This window comes from Coptis chinensis, chromosome 5 (assembly GCF_015680905.1).
Source record: "Coptis chinensis isolate HL-2020 chromosome 5, ASM1568090v1, whole genome shotgun sequence".
Lineage (NCBI taxonomy): Eukaryota > Viridiplantae > Streptophyta > Magnoliopsida > Ranunculales > Ranunculaceae > Coptis > Coptis chinensis.
Genome location: NC_141460.1, coordinates 94,843,223 through 94,861,164, shown reverse-complemented (window position 1 = coordinate 94,861,164; position 17,942 = coordinate 94,843,223). Strand labels below are relative to the sequence as shown.

At 34.9% G+C, this 17,942-nt stretch overlaps 1 protein-coding gene across 1 annotated transcript; it reads right to left on the bottom strand.

The window, feature by feature from the left end:
* Nucleotides 1–10,435: 10,435 nt before the first annotated feature.
* On the bottom strand, nt 10,436–13,108 carry LOC147500371 (UDP-glycosyltransferase 82A1-like). The gene is made up of 2 exons (XM_086562034.1): nt 12,414–13,108; nt 10,436–11,475 (listed from the first exon to the last, which is right to left on the bottom strand). The coding sequence occupies exons 1-2, from the start codon at nt 12,883–12,885 to the stop codon at nt 10,562–10,564; spliced, it is 1,386 nt and encodes a 461-aa protein (XP_086418160.1). The 5' UTR covers nt 12,886–13,108; the 3' UTR covers nt 10,436–10,561.
* Between the last annotated feature and the right edge of the window lie 4,834 nt (nt 13,109–17,942).

The window sequence follows — 17,942 nt, the reverse complement described above, 5'->3', positions numbered from 1 at the left end:
TGTGTGTTCCATTACCATATGTATCTCTTGTGGATGCCTCTACGAGGGTGGGCTGACTCCCTTTGAAAAATATTTGGCACCAACAAGTTTTTTATTGCGTTTGGGGAAATTATTGCCTCCCAGGAACTCACCTTTCCAGTGTATTGGCATTGGCTTTAAACCGTGATCTCTGTAGCTCGGTCTTTCAGGCCATATGCCGGAATCGACGAGTCCAATGACAACATTGGACCCATACTCTGCATTTTTCATTAGTTGGTTGGGCTCACCAACACTGTTGATGGGCCCAAGGAAATTGGGTGAATGAGTGGTCTGTAGCTTGTAGACTCTGTTAGGATACACATTTATAACTAGTTTTCAAACCCGTCCTACGAACGGGTGCCGTTATATTAAATTATTCTAAAAAATATTAACAATTATACATAGCTATGAGATATATATGATAATTATATTAATCACTCATTCAAATTTCTTGCACTACTCTTAATAAAAAAGAAAAAGCCAAACCTTGATAAAACCTATTGACTTCTTTTAGCTGTTAGGTTTAACAATTGAAGTTTGATTGAAGTTTTATGAGAATGTTCAATGTGGCGAAGATGATATTGAAACTACTTGAATAGTAAGACACTCTCAATCATAATAAAAGAATTATGATAAACATTATTTAAAATGCAAAATTATACTTGTTGAGACATTATATTCCCCCTAAAAATAATACAATTATGTTTCGAGGTTAGTTTAATGCATTTGTATCAAGTTTTCGATTTTCTGTTAATTATTCATTGAGGTTAGTTCAATGTAGTTATTGCATCTAGTTTCTGATTTCCCATAAATTATTATTTGAGGTTAGTTCAATGCAGTTGCATCAAGTTTTCGATTTCCCGTTAATTATTCTTTGAGGTTAATTCAGTGCAGTTGCATTAAGTTTATGATTTCTCGTTAGTTATTCATTAAGGTTAATTTAGTGCAGTTGCATCCAGTTTTCGATGTTTCTTTAATTAGTTTTTGATATTACTTCATTGCATTTCCATCCAGGTTCTAATTTCTCATTAATTACTCTTTCAGATTAGTTTAATACATATGCAACCAGTTTCTGATTTCTAGTTAATTATTTTTAGAAGTTAGTTCGATGTTCAATGCATTTGCATCTAGTTTCAAATTTTTGGTTATTTATGCTTTGAAGTTAGTTCGGCCAGTTACATCCGATTTCTGATTTCTAGTTAACTATTCTTTGAGATTATTTCAACGCATTTGTATCAAGTTTCTGATTTCCCGTTAAATATTCCTCAAGATATTGCATCCAATTTCTGATTTACCATTAGTTAATATTTGATTTTAGTTTTATGCAATTGCATCCAGTTTCTGATTTTATGTTAATTATTCTTTGAGGTTAGCTCAATGTAGTTGCATCCAATTTTCGATTTCTAGTTAATTGTTCTTTGAGGTTAGTTCAATATCAAGTTTCCGATTTCCCGTTAATTATTTTTTGAGGTTAGTTCAATGTAGTTGCATCAACTTTATGCTTTCTTGTTAATTATTCATTGAGATTAGTTCAATGCAGTTGCATCTATTTTTTGATGTTTCGTTAATTAGTCTTTGAGATTAGTTCATTGCATTTGCATACAGTTTCTAACTTCCCGTTAATAACTCTTTGAGATTAGTTCAATATATATGCATCAACCATGAAATAAAAAAAAAAATATATATATATATATATATATATATATATATATATATATATTTTTTTTGATTATTTATGTTTTGAGGTTAGTTCGATGCAATTACATCCGGTTTCTGATTTTTTGTTAACTATTCTTTGAGGTTATTTCAATGCATTTGCATCTAGTTTCTGATTTTCCGCCAATTATTCTATGAGGTTAGTTCAACGAAGTTGCATTCGGTTTTTTATTTTCTATTAATTATTTTTTTAGATTAGTTCAATGCATTTGCATCCAGTTTTCGATTTCCCGTTAATTATTATTTAAAGTTTGTTTGATGTATTTGCATACCGTTTCCAATTTCCGATTAAATATTTTTCAAGGATTTGCATCCAATTTCTAATTTATCATTAGTTATTTTCTGACGTTTTTAATGCAGTTACATCCAGTTTATGATTTTTAGTTAATTACTTTTTGAGTATGGTTTATTGTATTTACATAAAGTTTCCGATTTACTTTTAATTACTCTTTGAGCTCAGTTCAATGTATTTAAATCCAGTTTCTGATTTTCTTTTAATTATCCAATGTAGTGTGTAATATCAACTTCAAACAGACATAAAAAAAATAAATTATGTTTGATTTACTATGTGGGATCATCAAAAATTATCTAGTTCGATTTCCAGTTTTATTATTCTTTAAATTATATATGACTCACTATGTGGGATCTTCAAAGATTATCTACTTAACGTGTGATGTTATATTAATTATTCTGAAAAATATTTGTAACTATATATGCAAAACTATTATATATGAATATTATATTGATCACTCATCCAAATTTCTTATAACGTGAAAAAAAACCCACTATCCATTAAAAAGAAAGAACTCACCCTTGATAAAACCCTTCAACTTCATTTTGTTGTTTAATAATAGAAGTTTGATTAAAGTTTTGTGAGATTGCCTAATAAAGGCTAAGTTCATATTGAAGCTACTTGAATAGCAAGGCGCCCCAATCATATGAAAAGAGATAAGATAAACACTATTTTAAATGCAAAACTATACTTATTGAGACATTTCTACAACATATAACACAACTATGTTTTGATGTTAGTTTAATGCTTCCTCCAATTGGTGATCAAATTAAGATCAACATAGATCGGGCTTCTAGAGGGAACCCAGGTCCAGCTAGGTTGGGTGGATCCTTTAGAAATGTTTATGGTGATTTTGTCTTACTCTTGAGCAAGGGTATCGGAATTGCAGACAACTATACAGCCGAGTGCATGGTTATATTGGAGAGTGTGGAGCTTGCCCTTTCAAAACGATGAAGCAATCTCTGGGTGGAATCATATTTGGCAGTAGCTATCACAGCTTTTAACTCATGGGGCATCCCTTGGCAACTCCTATGTAGATGGAAAATTTGCACGACGAAGGTGCAAAGCTTGAAAGTGTAGCACAACTGGAGAAAGGCTAACCTAGTCGCAAACCAGGTGGCAAAATTTGGATCTTTCTTAGCTGAGAATGAGGCTTTTGTATCAAATGGCAGACCCCCATGGTTATATGAATGGGAGGTTCCATATGGTTGCTATTTTAGAATATCTTGAACCTACATCGTATAGCATGTATGTTCTACCACTCCTGTACAATTCTTTTATTTCGTTTCTTTCCTTAATTCAATTTACACTTACCAAGAAAAAAAAAAGGGTTAGTTTAATGCATTTGCATCCAGTTTCTGATTTTCAATTCCATTATTTATTTTTTGATGATAGTTCAATGCAGTTGTATTTAGTTTTCGATTTCCCGTTATTTATTTTTTGAGGTTAGTTCAATGCATTTGCATCAAATTTCCTATTAATTGTTCTTTGAGGTCAGTTCAATGTATTTGCATTCAATTTCCGATTTTCCGTTAATTATTCTTTGATATTATTTTAATGCATTTGCATCCAATTTTTGATTTCTCGTTTATTATTCGATAAGGTTGCATTTGCATTTAGTTTCTGATTTTCCATTAATTATTGTTTGAGGTTAGTTCAATGAATTTGCATCTAGTTTTCGATTTTTCGTTAATAATTTCTTGAGGTTAGATCAATGCATTTGCATCTAGTTTATTTTTTGAGATTAGTTCAATGTAGTTGCATCCGGTTTCCAATTTCTCATTAATTATTATTTAAAATTAGTTCTACGCATTTTCATCTTGTTCCCAATTTATAGTTAATTTTTCTTTGATGTTAGTTCTATGCAGTTACATCAAGTTTCTGATTTCCTATTAATTTAATCATTGAGGGTTAGTTCAATGCATTTCCAACCAGTTTTTTATTTCTCGACAATTATTTTTTTTTATGTTAATTCGATATATTTGCATCAAAGTTTTGATTTCCCATTAATTATTCTTTGAGGTTAGTTTAATGCAGTTGTATCCATAGTCCGATTTCCCATTAATTACTTTTTAAGATTAGTTTAATGTTTGCATTTGCATCAAGTTTCCAATTTTCCGTTAAATATTATTTGAGGTTAGTTCGATGCATTTGCATCCAGTTTTATGTTTCCCATTAATTGTTCTTTGAGCTTAGTTTCATGTAGTATTATATATATTTTAAAATATTTGTCATTATTGGTTTGCCGTTATTTTTATTTTTATTTTTATTTTTTATACATGTGAGCTTGCATTAAAATGAATGCAAAATTTTCTATTATATGTTTTGTGATGTTATTTTTTATATAATTTAATTTTCCACTATAATTTGTTTTGGTTTGGTATATATATATATATATATATATTATAAAATTAGAAATTACATTATAATGTTGATTTTTTTTTATAAATTCATAAATTTGTCGTAATTACTATGGTTTTTAAAATTCTTAACGATGACTAAATGTCTAAATCCCAAAGTGGATGATGCATTAAATCTATCCAACTTTATTTGTTTAGGCCCATATAGACATATAGTGCAAACAATACAATTTTATTTGTTGTCCGCTTAGTTTTGAGTGTACACTGTTACTTATTTTATGATTAGTTGACTTTTATTTTTCATTTTTGTCCCAGTCACATGCGTGGTTAACAAATGTAGAAACTAAATGTTCAGGCAACTCAATTTATTTTTTCCTTCGTTATTTCATTGTCTTTTTCCTAAAAAAAAATTTTGTTATGTTAAACTTCACCTAAGATTAGTGTGGAAACTATTCTTCGTAGCGTAAAGGTTTTAGGAAAATCGTTTTCGGTGGAAATTATTGTTTTTAGCAATTTAGTTTTTTGTCTCATATTTTTTCATAATTAGCTATAGTGTTTAGGAAAAGTTGGAGAATCTATGAAAATCTAGATAGGATTGTTTACTTCTTTATATCATATTTTTTTACTAATTAGTAATAGAGTTTAGAAAAAATTGTTTCATATTAGTCTCCTACTTTTTAGTAATTAGTCAAAGAGTTTTACAAATATTAGAGACTCTGTCAATGCTCCAAAAATAGAGCCAAGAGGGTACAGCTATAATATATATCTAATGACATGTGGGTGAGATTTCAAGAGAGCAGCTTCATGTTGTGTTAAGTCTGCTGCAAATTCATGAAATACGGTCTTGTACAAGTGTGCAAGAGCTGTCATCTTCAACATTGACTCATAAAGGAGTGACGGATTCTTTTGAGGTCTTACCTGAATGAGGTATTTCTTCTCATCTTCAGGTTTCTCAATCGAAGAGACATCGACAAAATTAGGAAACCCATCCATACAAAGCGTACGGAGGTTTTGTTTTTACTTTCGGAAGGTTGCAGAATCTTGAACGACTTCGCCTAATATTTTGTTTGAATTTGAAAACTATCAACGAAGTTTGTTCTATGGATATTTTTAACATTTAGTTTCAAATATATATATATAATAAAAAATAAAAAAATAAAAAAAATTGAATAGTAAATCCGTTAGCGAAATTGGACGGAATGAGATGGAAAAGCGACTGAGATACTAAATTGAGAGTTCGGGGTACTAATAGTCGAGAAAAAAAGTATGGGTACCATTTAGAAAAAAAATAAAAGTACGTGGTACTAAATAGTCATAAACTCTATTTAAAATAGGCTTGCCAAAAAAAAAAAAAAAAAAAAAAACCCCTAAATAAAGAGATTATTATATATGATTTTCTCATTGTTTATCCTCTCCCCTGTATACTGAAGCATAGACCTTACATGGATGGTCTCTTTCCAAGGTGACACCATTCTTGAGAAAGAGATCGATCTAACACATGGACACACTAAAAAAATTAGATTTTTTTTCTAATACAACTACAAACGATAATAGAATCTGTACAAAATATATAATTTGAGTAAGTAATGAATTCTAACTTCAGTAAGATTCTTTAATTATTAGAGATACATCTTAAACTCTTACCAATCTTATGCAAACTATCTAGGTACACATTTTTTTTTGCATAATAAGAAAAAATAAGAAAGATCCATAAATTTTGTTTCTCATTCTTTTTTTTTTTTTTTTTTTTTTTTTTCCGTGAATGAGATAATGGTTTATAACAAATTTTATCAATCAATTTTTTTTACAACCAAAATCAATTATGGGACTCATAAATCATGTTGTAAAATGAATTTCATTTCCTTATTACATAATTATTTATGGGTAATTAGACCGACCGTTAGAGAGGTCTATTGCACCGACATTAACTACAATGTTCTTGAAGTCAGATATCTCTACATAAAATATCAAATAGCTGATCTTTTCACAAAAGGGTCTCTCTATACAAAGATTCAATTTCTTACTCATCAAGCTTTCAGTTATTTCCATTCCCTTCAACTTGAAACTGATTCCAGTCAAGCCAACAGTCAATAACAACTTGAATTGAAAAGCAAACAACTTCAAGTCAAGTCAACAAACAATTAGTTATAATTAGTTGGTTTTAATTATGTTTTACTTTTGGTTAATTAGTTACAAGGATGGCCACATGTATTGCAACTAGGGTTGTCAATGAGTTTCGATAACCTGATAACTGACCCGAACCAAACCGATAAAAAATAGTTTGGGTTTTGGTAATTTGGTTTGTACTCTACCGAATCGAAACTGAAACCGAATTGAACTGATACGATATTGGTTTGGTTTCGGGTTTGCCTTCCACTGAACCGATATGAACTCGAACAGATAAGGTGACATTTTAGTAATATTTATGATTAATTTTGTATAGATTTTATCAATTGTGTGGCTAAAATAATCTATTTGATTTAAGATTTATTTGATTTTATAGTTTTCGGTTCAAGTCGGTTCGGATTCGGTTTGCAATATATTTTATCGATTTGGGTCAGTTTCGAATGAAATATAATATTATCAGTTCGGTTCGATTCGATTTCAGGTACCCAATTATATTTATCGGTTCGGGTTTGAATTTTTCATAACCTGACCCAAACCGATCCATTGACAGCCCTAATTGTAACTAATCACACTATAAATACATGATCATTGTAACACATTATTCATTCAGTCAATAACAAATCTTCATTTCATTTTGTTCATTTATCTCCGATAAACTTTACCCGTTCGAACCGCTTTTATAATTTTGAGTAAAATGCTCACGAATTGGGCAATTGCTGGGATATATATCAATATTTGGGAATTGTCAAATAAATTGTTACCTATCACATTGGGGCAATGGTTTTTAGCAACTGTTGATGTTGCTCTCTTTTTTTTAGGAAAAATGTGAATTATATTAAATATATACATAAATAGAATACATGTGAGACAAGTTGATTTACATCATGGACATAAAAAAATACGAGTTTTAAACAAACCTATAATAAATTTGGTATGGGTTTTCTAGTTTAGGAACAAATGATTGTCTATATTCCATACATGCTCCCCTTGATTTAGTTTAGCGGCAGAGTCCATGCAGAAATTTGCCTCCCTCTAGTTATGTGATAGCTTCCAAAATGTGTAATTTGGAGGTGGCTCTAATCCATCTTGGTTTCAGGTTCCATGGGATGGCGTCATTGTTAAAAGCTTCGACGATTTATTTGGAATCAGTTTCTAACCATATATTTAGTCACTTCTTAGTGATAGCTAATTCTACTGCTTTTACTACTGTGGTTGCATTCTGCTTTGTAGTTTGTGACTAGGGGTGCAAACGGATAGGTTCGGATTCGGATATGCCTGTATCCGAATCCGATTTCAGATATTGGATAATATCCGATCCAAAAATTAATATTAATTAAAATTTTATTTGCTTTGAATAATTCATTTTACCACTATAAAAACTATTATAAATATATATATTTGTCATTTATTATTATTATTTTGTTATTATAGTTTTATATTATTAGTTTATGATTTTATATAATATTTTATACAATAATAAATTAATAAATTAATTATATATAATAACTATTAATTTTTTAAATCAGATCGGATATTTTCGGATGTGGATATGGTAGTATCCGAAAAAAATTATCCGAATCCGAAATTTTTGGATAATATCTAATTTTTCAAATACGAATTATAATATTTGGATATCCACTTGCACCCATATTTGTAACTATGCCTAGACCTTGAGTGTAGATTCCTTTAAGATTCTTCATCTCGAAAATTAAACCGAGTCCACCATTGTATGGGTTTCCAAAAAGCAAACAAATGCAATTTATTTTGACCGAGTCCCTCAGGTCGTGGGAATGTGGGATTAGGGGGTGCAAGTGGATATCCAAATATTCGAATCTGATTCGAATTCGTATTCGAAAAATTGGATATTATCTGAAATTTTTAGATATCGGATTCGGATAAATTTTTATGTCCGAATTGGTTTCGGATACTACCATATTTGCATCTGATAATATCCAATCCGATTTAAAAAACTAATAATAATTATATATTTTTTATTTTTTATTTTTTTATTTTTTATTATATAAAATACTATATAAAATCATAAACTAATAATAGCAAAACTATAATAACAAAATAATAATAATAAATGACTATATATAATAAAAATATATATATATATATATATATATATATATATATATATATATATATATATATATATATATATATATATATATATATATATATATATTTATAGTTGTAAAATGAATTATTCAAAACAAATAAAATTTTAATTAATATTAATTTTCAGATTGAATATATCCGATATCCGAAATCGGATTCGGATAGAATTTTTAATATCTCTCGGATTCGGATTTGGATATCAATAGAAATTTTCATATTCGGATTTGGATAAAAACATATCCGAATCCGAACCTATCCGTTTGCACCCCTAGGTGGGATCCAACTCGCAGGGGTGATAATTCGGCCCTCAGGCTCTTAATCCGGTCCAACCCAGCACTAAAAAATGCTTGCAAAAGCCCTCAAAAGCTGGCCTCATAGATTTGAGAGGCGGGCCGGCCTGACCCTCATGCCTATTAGGGGCGGGCTAGGGCTTAGGTTCTGGAACATGAGCCCGACCCTCATTAGGCCCTCACCAGCTCTCACTTGGCCCTCATAATTTTTGTTGTTGTTTTCATTGTATATATGTTTTTCTAATTTAATTATCTAGGTTATATCAACTTTTTCGCTACAATTAGTATTCAATAAGGAGTAGATTAAAACATAACATATAAATTTTTAATAATTAAATGAAAGAGATACGTTATATAAAGACAAAGTTACCATGCAATTCTAACGTAGTAACATAGTTCAATATTGAAAGTGTAAGGCTCTTATCTCTTCCACCATCTCTATATCTCATTTTCTAAATATATAAAAATAAGTTTTATATCCTTAGTTGAAATTGATATACATAATCAAAAGTATAATAAAAAAAATTAAAACTACTAAAATAAAAAAGTAAATTAGTAGTGTATAATTTGATTGACCTGACTCTCATTTGGCCCTCAAAATTGAGGGCCGAGGAGCCTAATAAAGGCTTCATGTATTTATGTCTTGACCCTACTTTCGACCGCCCCTCAACACACAATAGGGCTGGGTGACCCTACCCTCACCATGAGGGGGCTTTATAGTTTGAGGGCGGGGCTAGCCCGACTTGGCCCTTTTAACACCCATAAATCCAACTAGTGGTGTCAAATGGGCGGGCTAACTTGCTTCTTTAAAATTTCAAAATTCTCAAACAATGAAACTTTCCTGCTTTTTGAGGGGCGGGGCCTTCGGAAAATACTTAAATCTCGAAACTTTTACCCACCCTCAATCTTCTAGAGAGGGCTTGAAGGGCCAGCCGGGCTTGAGGGGCTAAACATGAGGGCCGATACTATGTTATACAATTGATTTACAAAATAAATTTAGAAACATTAGTTAAAAATGATTAAATCGAATGCACTTCACATTTAAACCTTCAAACTACTAAAAAAACTTGTTAAAGCTGTATTAACCAATTAAGATTAGTTAAATTCATTTCATAAAATATTATAATGAAATTATAAGGTTGACAAACTTAATAGATAAACGTTATTTTAAGTAATTTTTAACATATTAATGTTAAAATGAAATATATTGTAAAAAAATTTATTAAAAAATATATAATAAATGTTGAGGGCCTAATGAGGGTCGGGCTTAAAAGAGGGCTTAAGTTTCAAAGTCTAGGTCCTTATCTTCCTCTCAAAGGTTTGAGGACCGGATAGGCCCAGCCCATGAATGTATGAGGGCCTCATTTTGAAAGCTTTTTCGACCCATGAGCCGGGTCGGGAGGCTTAGGGTCTGAGGGCCATTTTGACACCCTTCCAAGTGACGTTGAATTCTCGTGCAATTGCAATTTATCAAAAAAACCAAACAAATCGTACAATTGCTAACCGTAAACAAAAGAAATACTGAAATAGGACGGTCACTTCACGTACACAAAGTCAACGGGGACTACCCATATATGAAAGCCAAAGTTAGGCGGCTGGGCTGGGCTACAAAAGTTGAAGCACAATTAAGACAACTAAACCTTAACTTCACTAGTATAATAGCCAATTATTGATTTCTTAAGCTCAATACTGAACAATGCAAGACAATTTCTTGCTCTTAAAATACCATCTGTACCTATCCTCTCTTTCATTTTCATCACATTCAGCTGCATTTGTTCTCCATCTTCCATCACTTTCCTCACACCTTTCTCTACATCATATCTTCCCATACTGTCCATTTTAACTCCAATCTTCCATAACTTCACAATATATGTACAATTTACAAATTGGTCTCCCGCAATTGGATGACACAGTAATTTTTTGCCACACTCGATAGCTTCCATAGTTGAATTCCATCCACAATGAGTTATATAACATCCAACGGCTTTGTGTTTAAGTACCTCTTTTTGCGGAGCCCATGATACCACTTTACCATACCTTGAGACTCTCTCTAGGTACCCAACAGGAAGACCGTTTCTCCACTTGACCCCTAAAACCCAAATAAATGGTCTACTTGTACTCTCAAGGCCCAAAGCTAGTTCAGTTACTTTTTCTTGCTCAATTGGGCCAACCCAACTTCCAAAGGATACATAAATCACTGAATTTTGTTCTTGATTATCTAGCCATTTTACGCAACTTCTGTCCTCTTCCCAAAAGCTTGGGTTCTTGCAACTGTTCCATGTCAATGGCGCTACTTGGAATACTTGTGCATAGTTGATATGGCTTTCTGTCGAAATGTTTTTTCGATGATGGTTTTCTGCATTCATATCTTCTTCAAAAGAGTTCACTAGGAGCCATGGTAGGCCTTTTGATCTGTTTAAGGCTTGCATCCAAAATCTGAATCTTTTTCTTCTTTGAGCAGTATTTCCTATTAACCATGGAAGATCTTCTACCCTTAGCATGGGTTCACCAGGTAAGAAGCGCTTTGTACCTTGATGTTGAGGAGTTCCTGTGTAATCATCAAGTAGGAAGTCAATGAATTTCCGGCCTATAGAATGTGCATAATTGCATACTGTATGCACGGATCACTGCGCCAATCTTTCAACACAAAAATCACATGATGCACACATGATTTAGTAATGCATTCTTTGTATTTTGTAATGACCACCTGTATAGACATTATCCTTATCATAATACAGCATACATAAACAAAAATATAAACTAATTATTCAACAGCAGAATCGTCACTCAGTGAAACACAACTACTCAAGATCATGAATTTGATATAGGGTTTACACGCACACACACTAGATGAGCCAATACTAGCATTATATATTCTTAGAGAAAAATGATAACTTCTAAGGCTATACTTCCTTACAAATTTTTTTGTCAATCAACTGATATGAAGCTTCAATACAAAATCAGATCGAAGTTCGTTTTTAATTGAGTGAGAGCTACCAGTTTATATGCTAGTAACTTTTAGCACTCGCTGTAACCTCCTTGGGGCACAAACAACAAGAGCTTGATAACATTGGTACATACTATTGTGTTTAAGAATGAATCGATCATGAATCAGAAGATGACTCTGTCAATTTGTTTGGTTTTTTGGCATACTTTATCGAACAATGAAAAAGCATATCCTAACTTTCATACATGCACTGTCCTTGTTAGTGATATATAGAGATTCCAAATAACTCCAAGCATAGACGATTTGAACAAAATATTAATTAAAATGTTGAGAGCTTGGTGCCTTGGTGATTATCAACTTATTTGGAAATCATCCAACATGAGGTGGAAATGGTCGAATATAATTATATAAGCCATGGAAGTATTTCGGAGTTACTCCATAAACTGAAGGTGCATAACATTGATCAAATGAAAAGCATAACTTATTGTGAGTAACTGGATTGATTATCAAAAAAACCAAGGAGTAACTGGATTGCTTACCAGATTCAGAAATGAGCCCAAGTTGGATCATATTTGGAATTGCTTTAATCAAATTGTATGTAGCAAGCATAGCTGGCCAAAACCCAGCAACTGGGATTTTGCTACTCTTGGCAACTTGAATAGCCCATGAAGCTAACAAATCAACAACCACGCAAACAACTTCTCCATCTTTATTCAAGCCACTTAGAATATTTTGGAAATGAATTGGCATATTATTTTCCATAGCATAACTTATGGTAAAAAAATCACGAGGCTCGTTCTCATCAAATCCATCAGGAATGGATAAGTAAGAAATCCCATCGATGGATGATTCAACTTTCGAAGCAATTCTGTTGTGTATGAATTCTGGAGTAACTAAAAAAGATTCAAAACCATGAGTTTGAAGAGCTGAGGCTAACTGAAGCATGGGGGTCACATGTCCCTGTGCTGGATATGGAACTAAAACAACTTTTGGCTTATGTGCATACTTCATGGCTTGCTCTCTCTCTCAAAGTTCAAGATCAAGAAACTATATGAAGAGTACTTCATATATAAGAGCTCTATCGACAGAGAGTAATCAAAAGTACTTTAATTTGCACATGCCTAAACGTGGGTTTATATATATTGAAATTGACTTTGAAGACATGAATTTCTAAAGATAAGAAATGAGATAGAAGTAGAGAAGATAGAGCTAGATGGATTTAGACATGCAAGATGTATGTGTTAATTCTATGTAATGGGACAGCTTATTATTATGTTTTCTAGTTCTTAAATGTTCCAGCTAAAATTTTGCATTCACACCAATCACTTTAGGAGGGTCCTAAAATTTGCAATTTCAAATTCTGTCCTACTTTAGATTAATGTTAGGTTTGATAATTGACTCTGTAGTTAAATCAGTCAAATACTCAAATTGCATAATCAACTAACAATATATTCGCAAATGCGATACATGGTTTGCTAAATAAATACGAGTATTTTTTTTACTGGTTTCACTAGAATTGTGAGGTCACAGTGGATGCACGTGGAGTATTTGTTATGCAAAATACTAACTCCTCACTCTAGGCAATCTGGCATTGCGAAAATGTGAGCGTCTTTCCTTACAAGACATATTCGTGTGCTTTGCATTGGTTCGACACTTCGACATCATATCCAACTTCTCGGACAGCTAGTGTGTTTGGCAAGCATGATTAATGGTTCCAGAAAGTATGTTCTAGTGGATAATGACTTAAAAGTTTAATTGCCCACGCGTACAAATATATCCAAAAACACATTGTTTAAGATTTTAGCCAACATGATTAGTGAAAGATGTCGAAAGATTGCAAATAATAAATTGCATTGCAGATTTCATCGAAAAAAGCCGAGTGGATGTGTGTCAAATGTTGGTGAGGTTTCTGGCTTTCTGGCTTTCTGCACCTACATTTCCATATTGCTTTTATCAGAGACACGTTTTTTCTGTGAACCCTGTATTGCTTAAGCCCAACTGATCAAGGGGCCCCCTTCACTTGCAACTTGTACTACCTACCGGCCGACTTCCTTTAAATTTTTCTCCACTATTCAACCATGGTCAGTAGTGAAGAATACATGATTACATGCGTTGTTGCATACTTGCATTAGCCTTTGGGTCATTTTTAATTAAAAGACTTTGACATATGGGTATATAGAATATACGGCTCGTAGGCAAAAACTCAAATTTGCGAAGTCTCCTGTGCATGTGCAATGTTGCATATACTTACCAAGCAAAAAAAAAAAAAAGCAATGTTGCAGTATTCCATCTGCAACACCTGGGATTTCTATGAAATTAAGTATACGGAATTGGTATTTGCTCAAAAAAGTGCAATGTTCCCGATCGAAAATATTCCATTGAACTCCTCTGCCACACCTGGGATTTCTATGAAATTAAGTATATGGAATTGGTATTTGCTCAAAGTCTGTGGTAGTCATACACCAGTTTAGTTCCAATGCGTGGACAATTTGTGTTGGAGTTCAATGCACAGGACATTTACAATACCCCAATACATAACCTACTTTGCATTGAAAGTCCAATCCGCCGTGGAATTTGCATTACAACTTTTCAAAGCACTTTCAAGTTTGCTGTGTGAACCCAGTTAGTACCCTTTTTAACTTCACACCTCCACTCTCCTCTGTCTCTTCTCAAAGATGAGACTCCTCTCTTTGAACCTTTCAACCGAACCCATTTAGGGCTGCCTCGTACCCCTTCATGGAGGATCAAGTTGTGCCGTGGTCTCTCTCACTCCACTCTTGGATCTCTCCATCTTCTCTCGGGTTCTCCTTTTTTCTATATCTTCTAACCACCTCCCTCTCTAACCGCTAACCGCTCTCTTATCCCACGATCTTCTTTCTAGTCCTCCTCGACCACTAATTGTCCAACTATCTCTTGATATATCACGGCTTTGCTATCGTGCTCCGTATGCCCCTTCACTATTCTCCTCCCTTTGGGTCATTTGAAACCACACTGGTCCCTATGCCCTCCCTCAGTTTTTCATCCACTCCCGTAGTTTGGCGCCCGCACATGATTCAAGGACTTGGATCACGTGCTCCATCTTTCTCCTACCTTTACGTTGTCTCCGGTCCCAAGACATGTCATCTTGTTGGTCATGAATTAGGCCGATATAGATGCCCTCTCGGGTCCGTCGTCGAAGACGGTGGACCCGAAGACCCTTGACGTCCCCTCAGATATATATATAATGGAACTCTCCTTCACATCAACTCACTATGTCTGTGATGTGTTTCCTCCCAGCCATCAACTCTCCTTCACATAACTCACTACTATGTTCGTGATGTGTCTCCTCCCAGCCATCAACTCTCCTTCACATAACTCACTACTATGTCCGTGATGTGTCTCATCCCCGCCATCAACTCTCTTTCCAAGAACTCACTGCATAAGTTGATTCAGACATCTGATCCAGCGAAGGGCTCATCCCCAGCTTTCTTTGATCACCAGGAAGTTTGTTTGGGTTGCCCCAAGATTGATTGAACATCTAGTCCGCGAATGGCTCGGCCCCCTGCCTCTCTCGATCAATTTGAAGCTTTGTTCGGGCCCCCCAAGTTGACTTCGGACATACAACCATCCATGAAGGGCTCATCCCCCCCGCACTCTGGGCTTATAGGCAACTCATTTTGCCCCCAAGTTTGATTCGGACATCTAGTCCGCGAAGGGCTCATCCCCCGCGCGTTCTGGCTTAGAGGCAGCTCATTTTGCCCCAAGCTTGATTCGGACATCTGCGGTCCACGGGGCTCATCCCCCCTCTCTCGGCTTAGAGAGGCAACTCAATTTTCCCCAAGTTTGATTCGGACATCTAGTCCGAAGGGGGCTCATCCCCCGCGTTACGGCTTAGAGGCGACTCATTTTGCCCCAAGCTTGATTCGGACATCTGCGGTCCCACGAAGGGCTCATCCCCTCTCTCTGCTTAGAGGCGCCTCAATTTGCCCCAAAGCTTGATTCGGACACTGCGGTCCACGAAGGGCTCATCCCCTCCGCTCTCTGGCTAAGAGGCAGCTCAAATTGCCCCCAAGTTTGATTCGGCCATCTAGTCCGCGAAGGGCTCATCCCCCCCGCTGTCTTTGGCCAGCTGTGAAGCCTAATGGGGGCAGCTCAGTTTGCCCCCAAGTTATTTTCGTTCATAGCCCAATACTCATGAAACAATTTGAAGAAGTATGCTCTCTATTTCATTGATACAACATTCAACACAAACTATCATTCCTCGGCTCACTTAACAATATGTAAAAGCAAGCTTCCTCTCTTTTAACTGACTAAACAAAGACTCCGAGGTTCCCCGTATAGCTAGTACGGGGCTCGACTCTGGTCTTAGTCAATGTTATATCATGCAATACACATTTAATGGAGACAGTAAACTTTTTGATGACAATATAGTGTATGCAAATAAGGTAGTAAATGAGGTGAGATGGATCCATCTCCCAATACCAGCTCAAACTCCGCTCGGTTCCACGGTACCGCAAGTTTTTCTCTTTCTCTGTAACCTGAAACTTTTATGTTCGAGTATTGCACAAATAATACGTGAGTTTTAACGAGGAACATTAATTCAGCATACGTATTTGCATACAAATATAATGGCAATCATGTACTCCAAATAGTGTACCATTCGTCTTACCCTGAGGTGTACCACCACATTTCTCATTCATGGTCCGCAACCTCCTAGAGCGAATAGGTTCGCGGAATACCACGAGGTCTAGGGACAATCCCAATCTGTCCCCACATACATCTCTGCCTAGGCCGGGGGCAAGGCTTGCTTGCCCCCAGTGTAACTACTCGTCCGTCAATTATGTATATGACGGTAAAAGAAACGAGTTACTTGCCGCGGTGTACACCAGGGAGGGGATGTCATGTTCTGCTACCAATACCAGATTTCTTGCCTCCCGAAAAAGTGCATGTGAGACCTTGCAGGATAAGTGGCATATGTGGGGAATAGCGAACCTGCAGATTATGGATTACAACATCTCCATGAGAAGGCCAATTATGATCCGGCCTATGTGCTTCTATCACAAGAGGAGGTTCGTTGGGAATACGTGTGTATTGTAGAATTCTCTCCACGGACATCATCAAGCCTTCAAGGTGACCAAAATACTCAACTACCCTTGCTTGTAGACCGTTCAATCTAAGACCATATGTAACTGCTAACCTGCAATCCTAACCACTCCAGTGCCACCGAATAATGGAATGCAGGTCGTGAGTAAGTATTAATCAATTTCATGTTTGTGTCCATAAATCTTGCCTCGATCAAAGCTCGACATGTATTGATCCGGATAGAGATTCTCGTGAAAATGTTGAATGAGTGAGGCATTAGTTAATGCAGCCAACCGTACCAGGTTCGCTCGCACCCATGCAGAATTGCTTTCAGCGCCATTGCAACAATAACTCCGAGGAGCTGTATACATGCAACAAAAAGGTCCCAAATAGAAATGGAATGCTCATATCCACATAATTTTGATCACCGCAACTCTACTTATTATCCGTCCCACTTTGGGTTGCATCAAAGAAAGACAATATTGAGCACGAAAAACACATGAATGCATATTTTGGAAGAGTAATGTGGTCTGTCTTGTACCCAACCTGTTAGAACATGTATAGCTCTCACAAACACACAAATGCAACTTCCACAGGCCAAAGCAACATAAATCAATATGAGAGTCTTGGCATCCTTGGAAGTTTCCAAAGCCAACCAAAGAATGGTTTCTAATCAAGAAAAACACAAAATCCTAATCTATACCAACAATATCGATTGGTACAAGAGCACCTCCATATAATGTAGTAAGATATTTCTAGTCCACCTTATAACCAACTCTTCCTTTCTCCCTCTCCTCTTCTTGAACAAGCCGCACTAATCTCAAGCATTTCATCCGTACCATCAATGTTTTGTTTCTCATTTTCCTCTAAAGCACCATTTTCTTGATCTATACTTCTAACATTCCCAAATACCTACTACCCCTCTCTGTTGTTGAATCCATTTGGCCGAACGCTTTGTTTATGTGCACCCACCAGCTCCATAGAGTCTCACCTGCGGCCGAGATTCG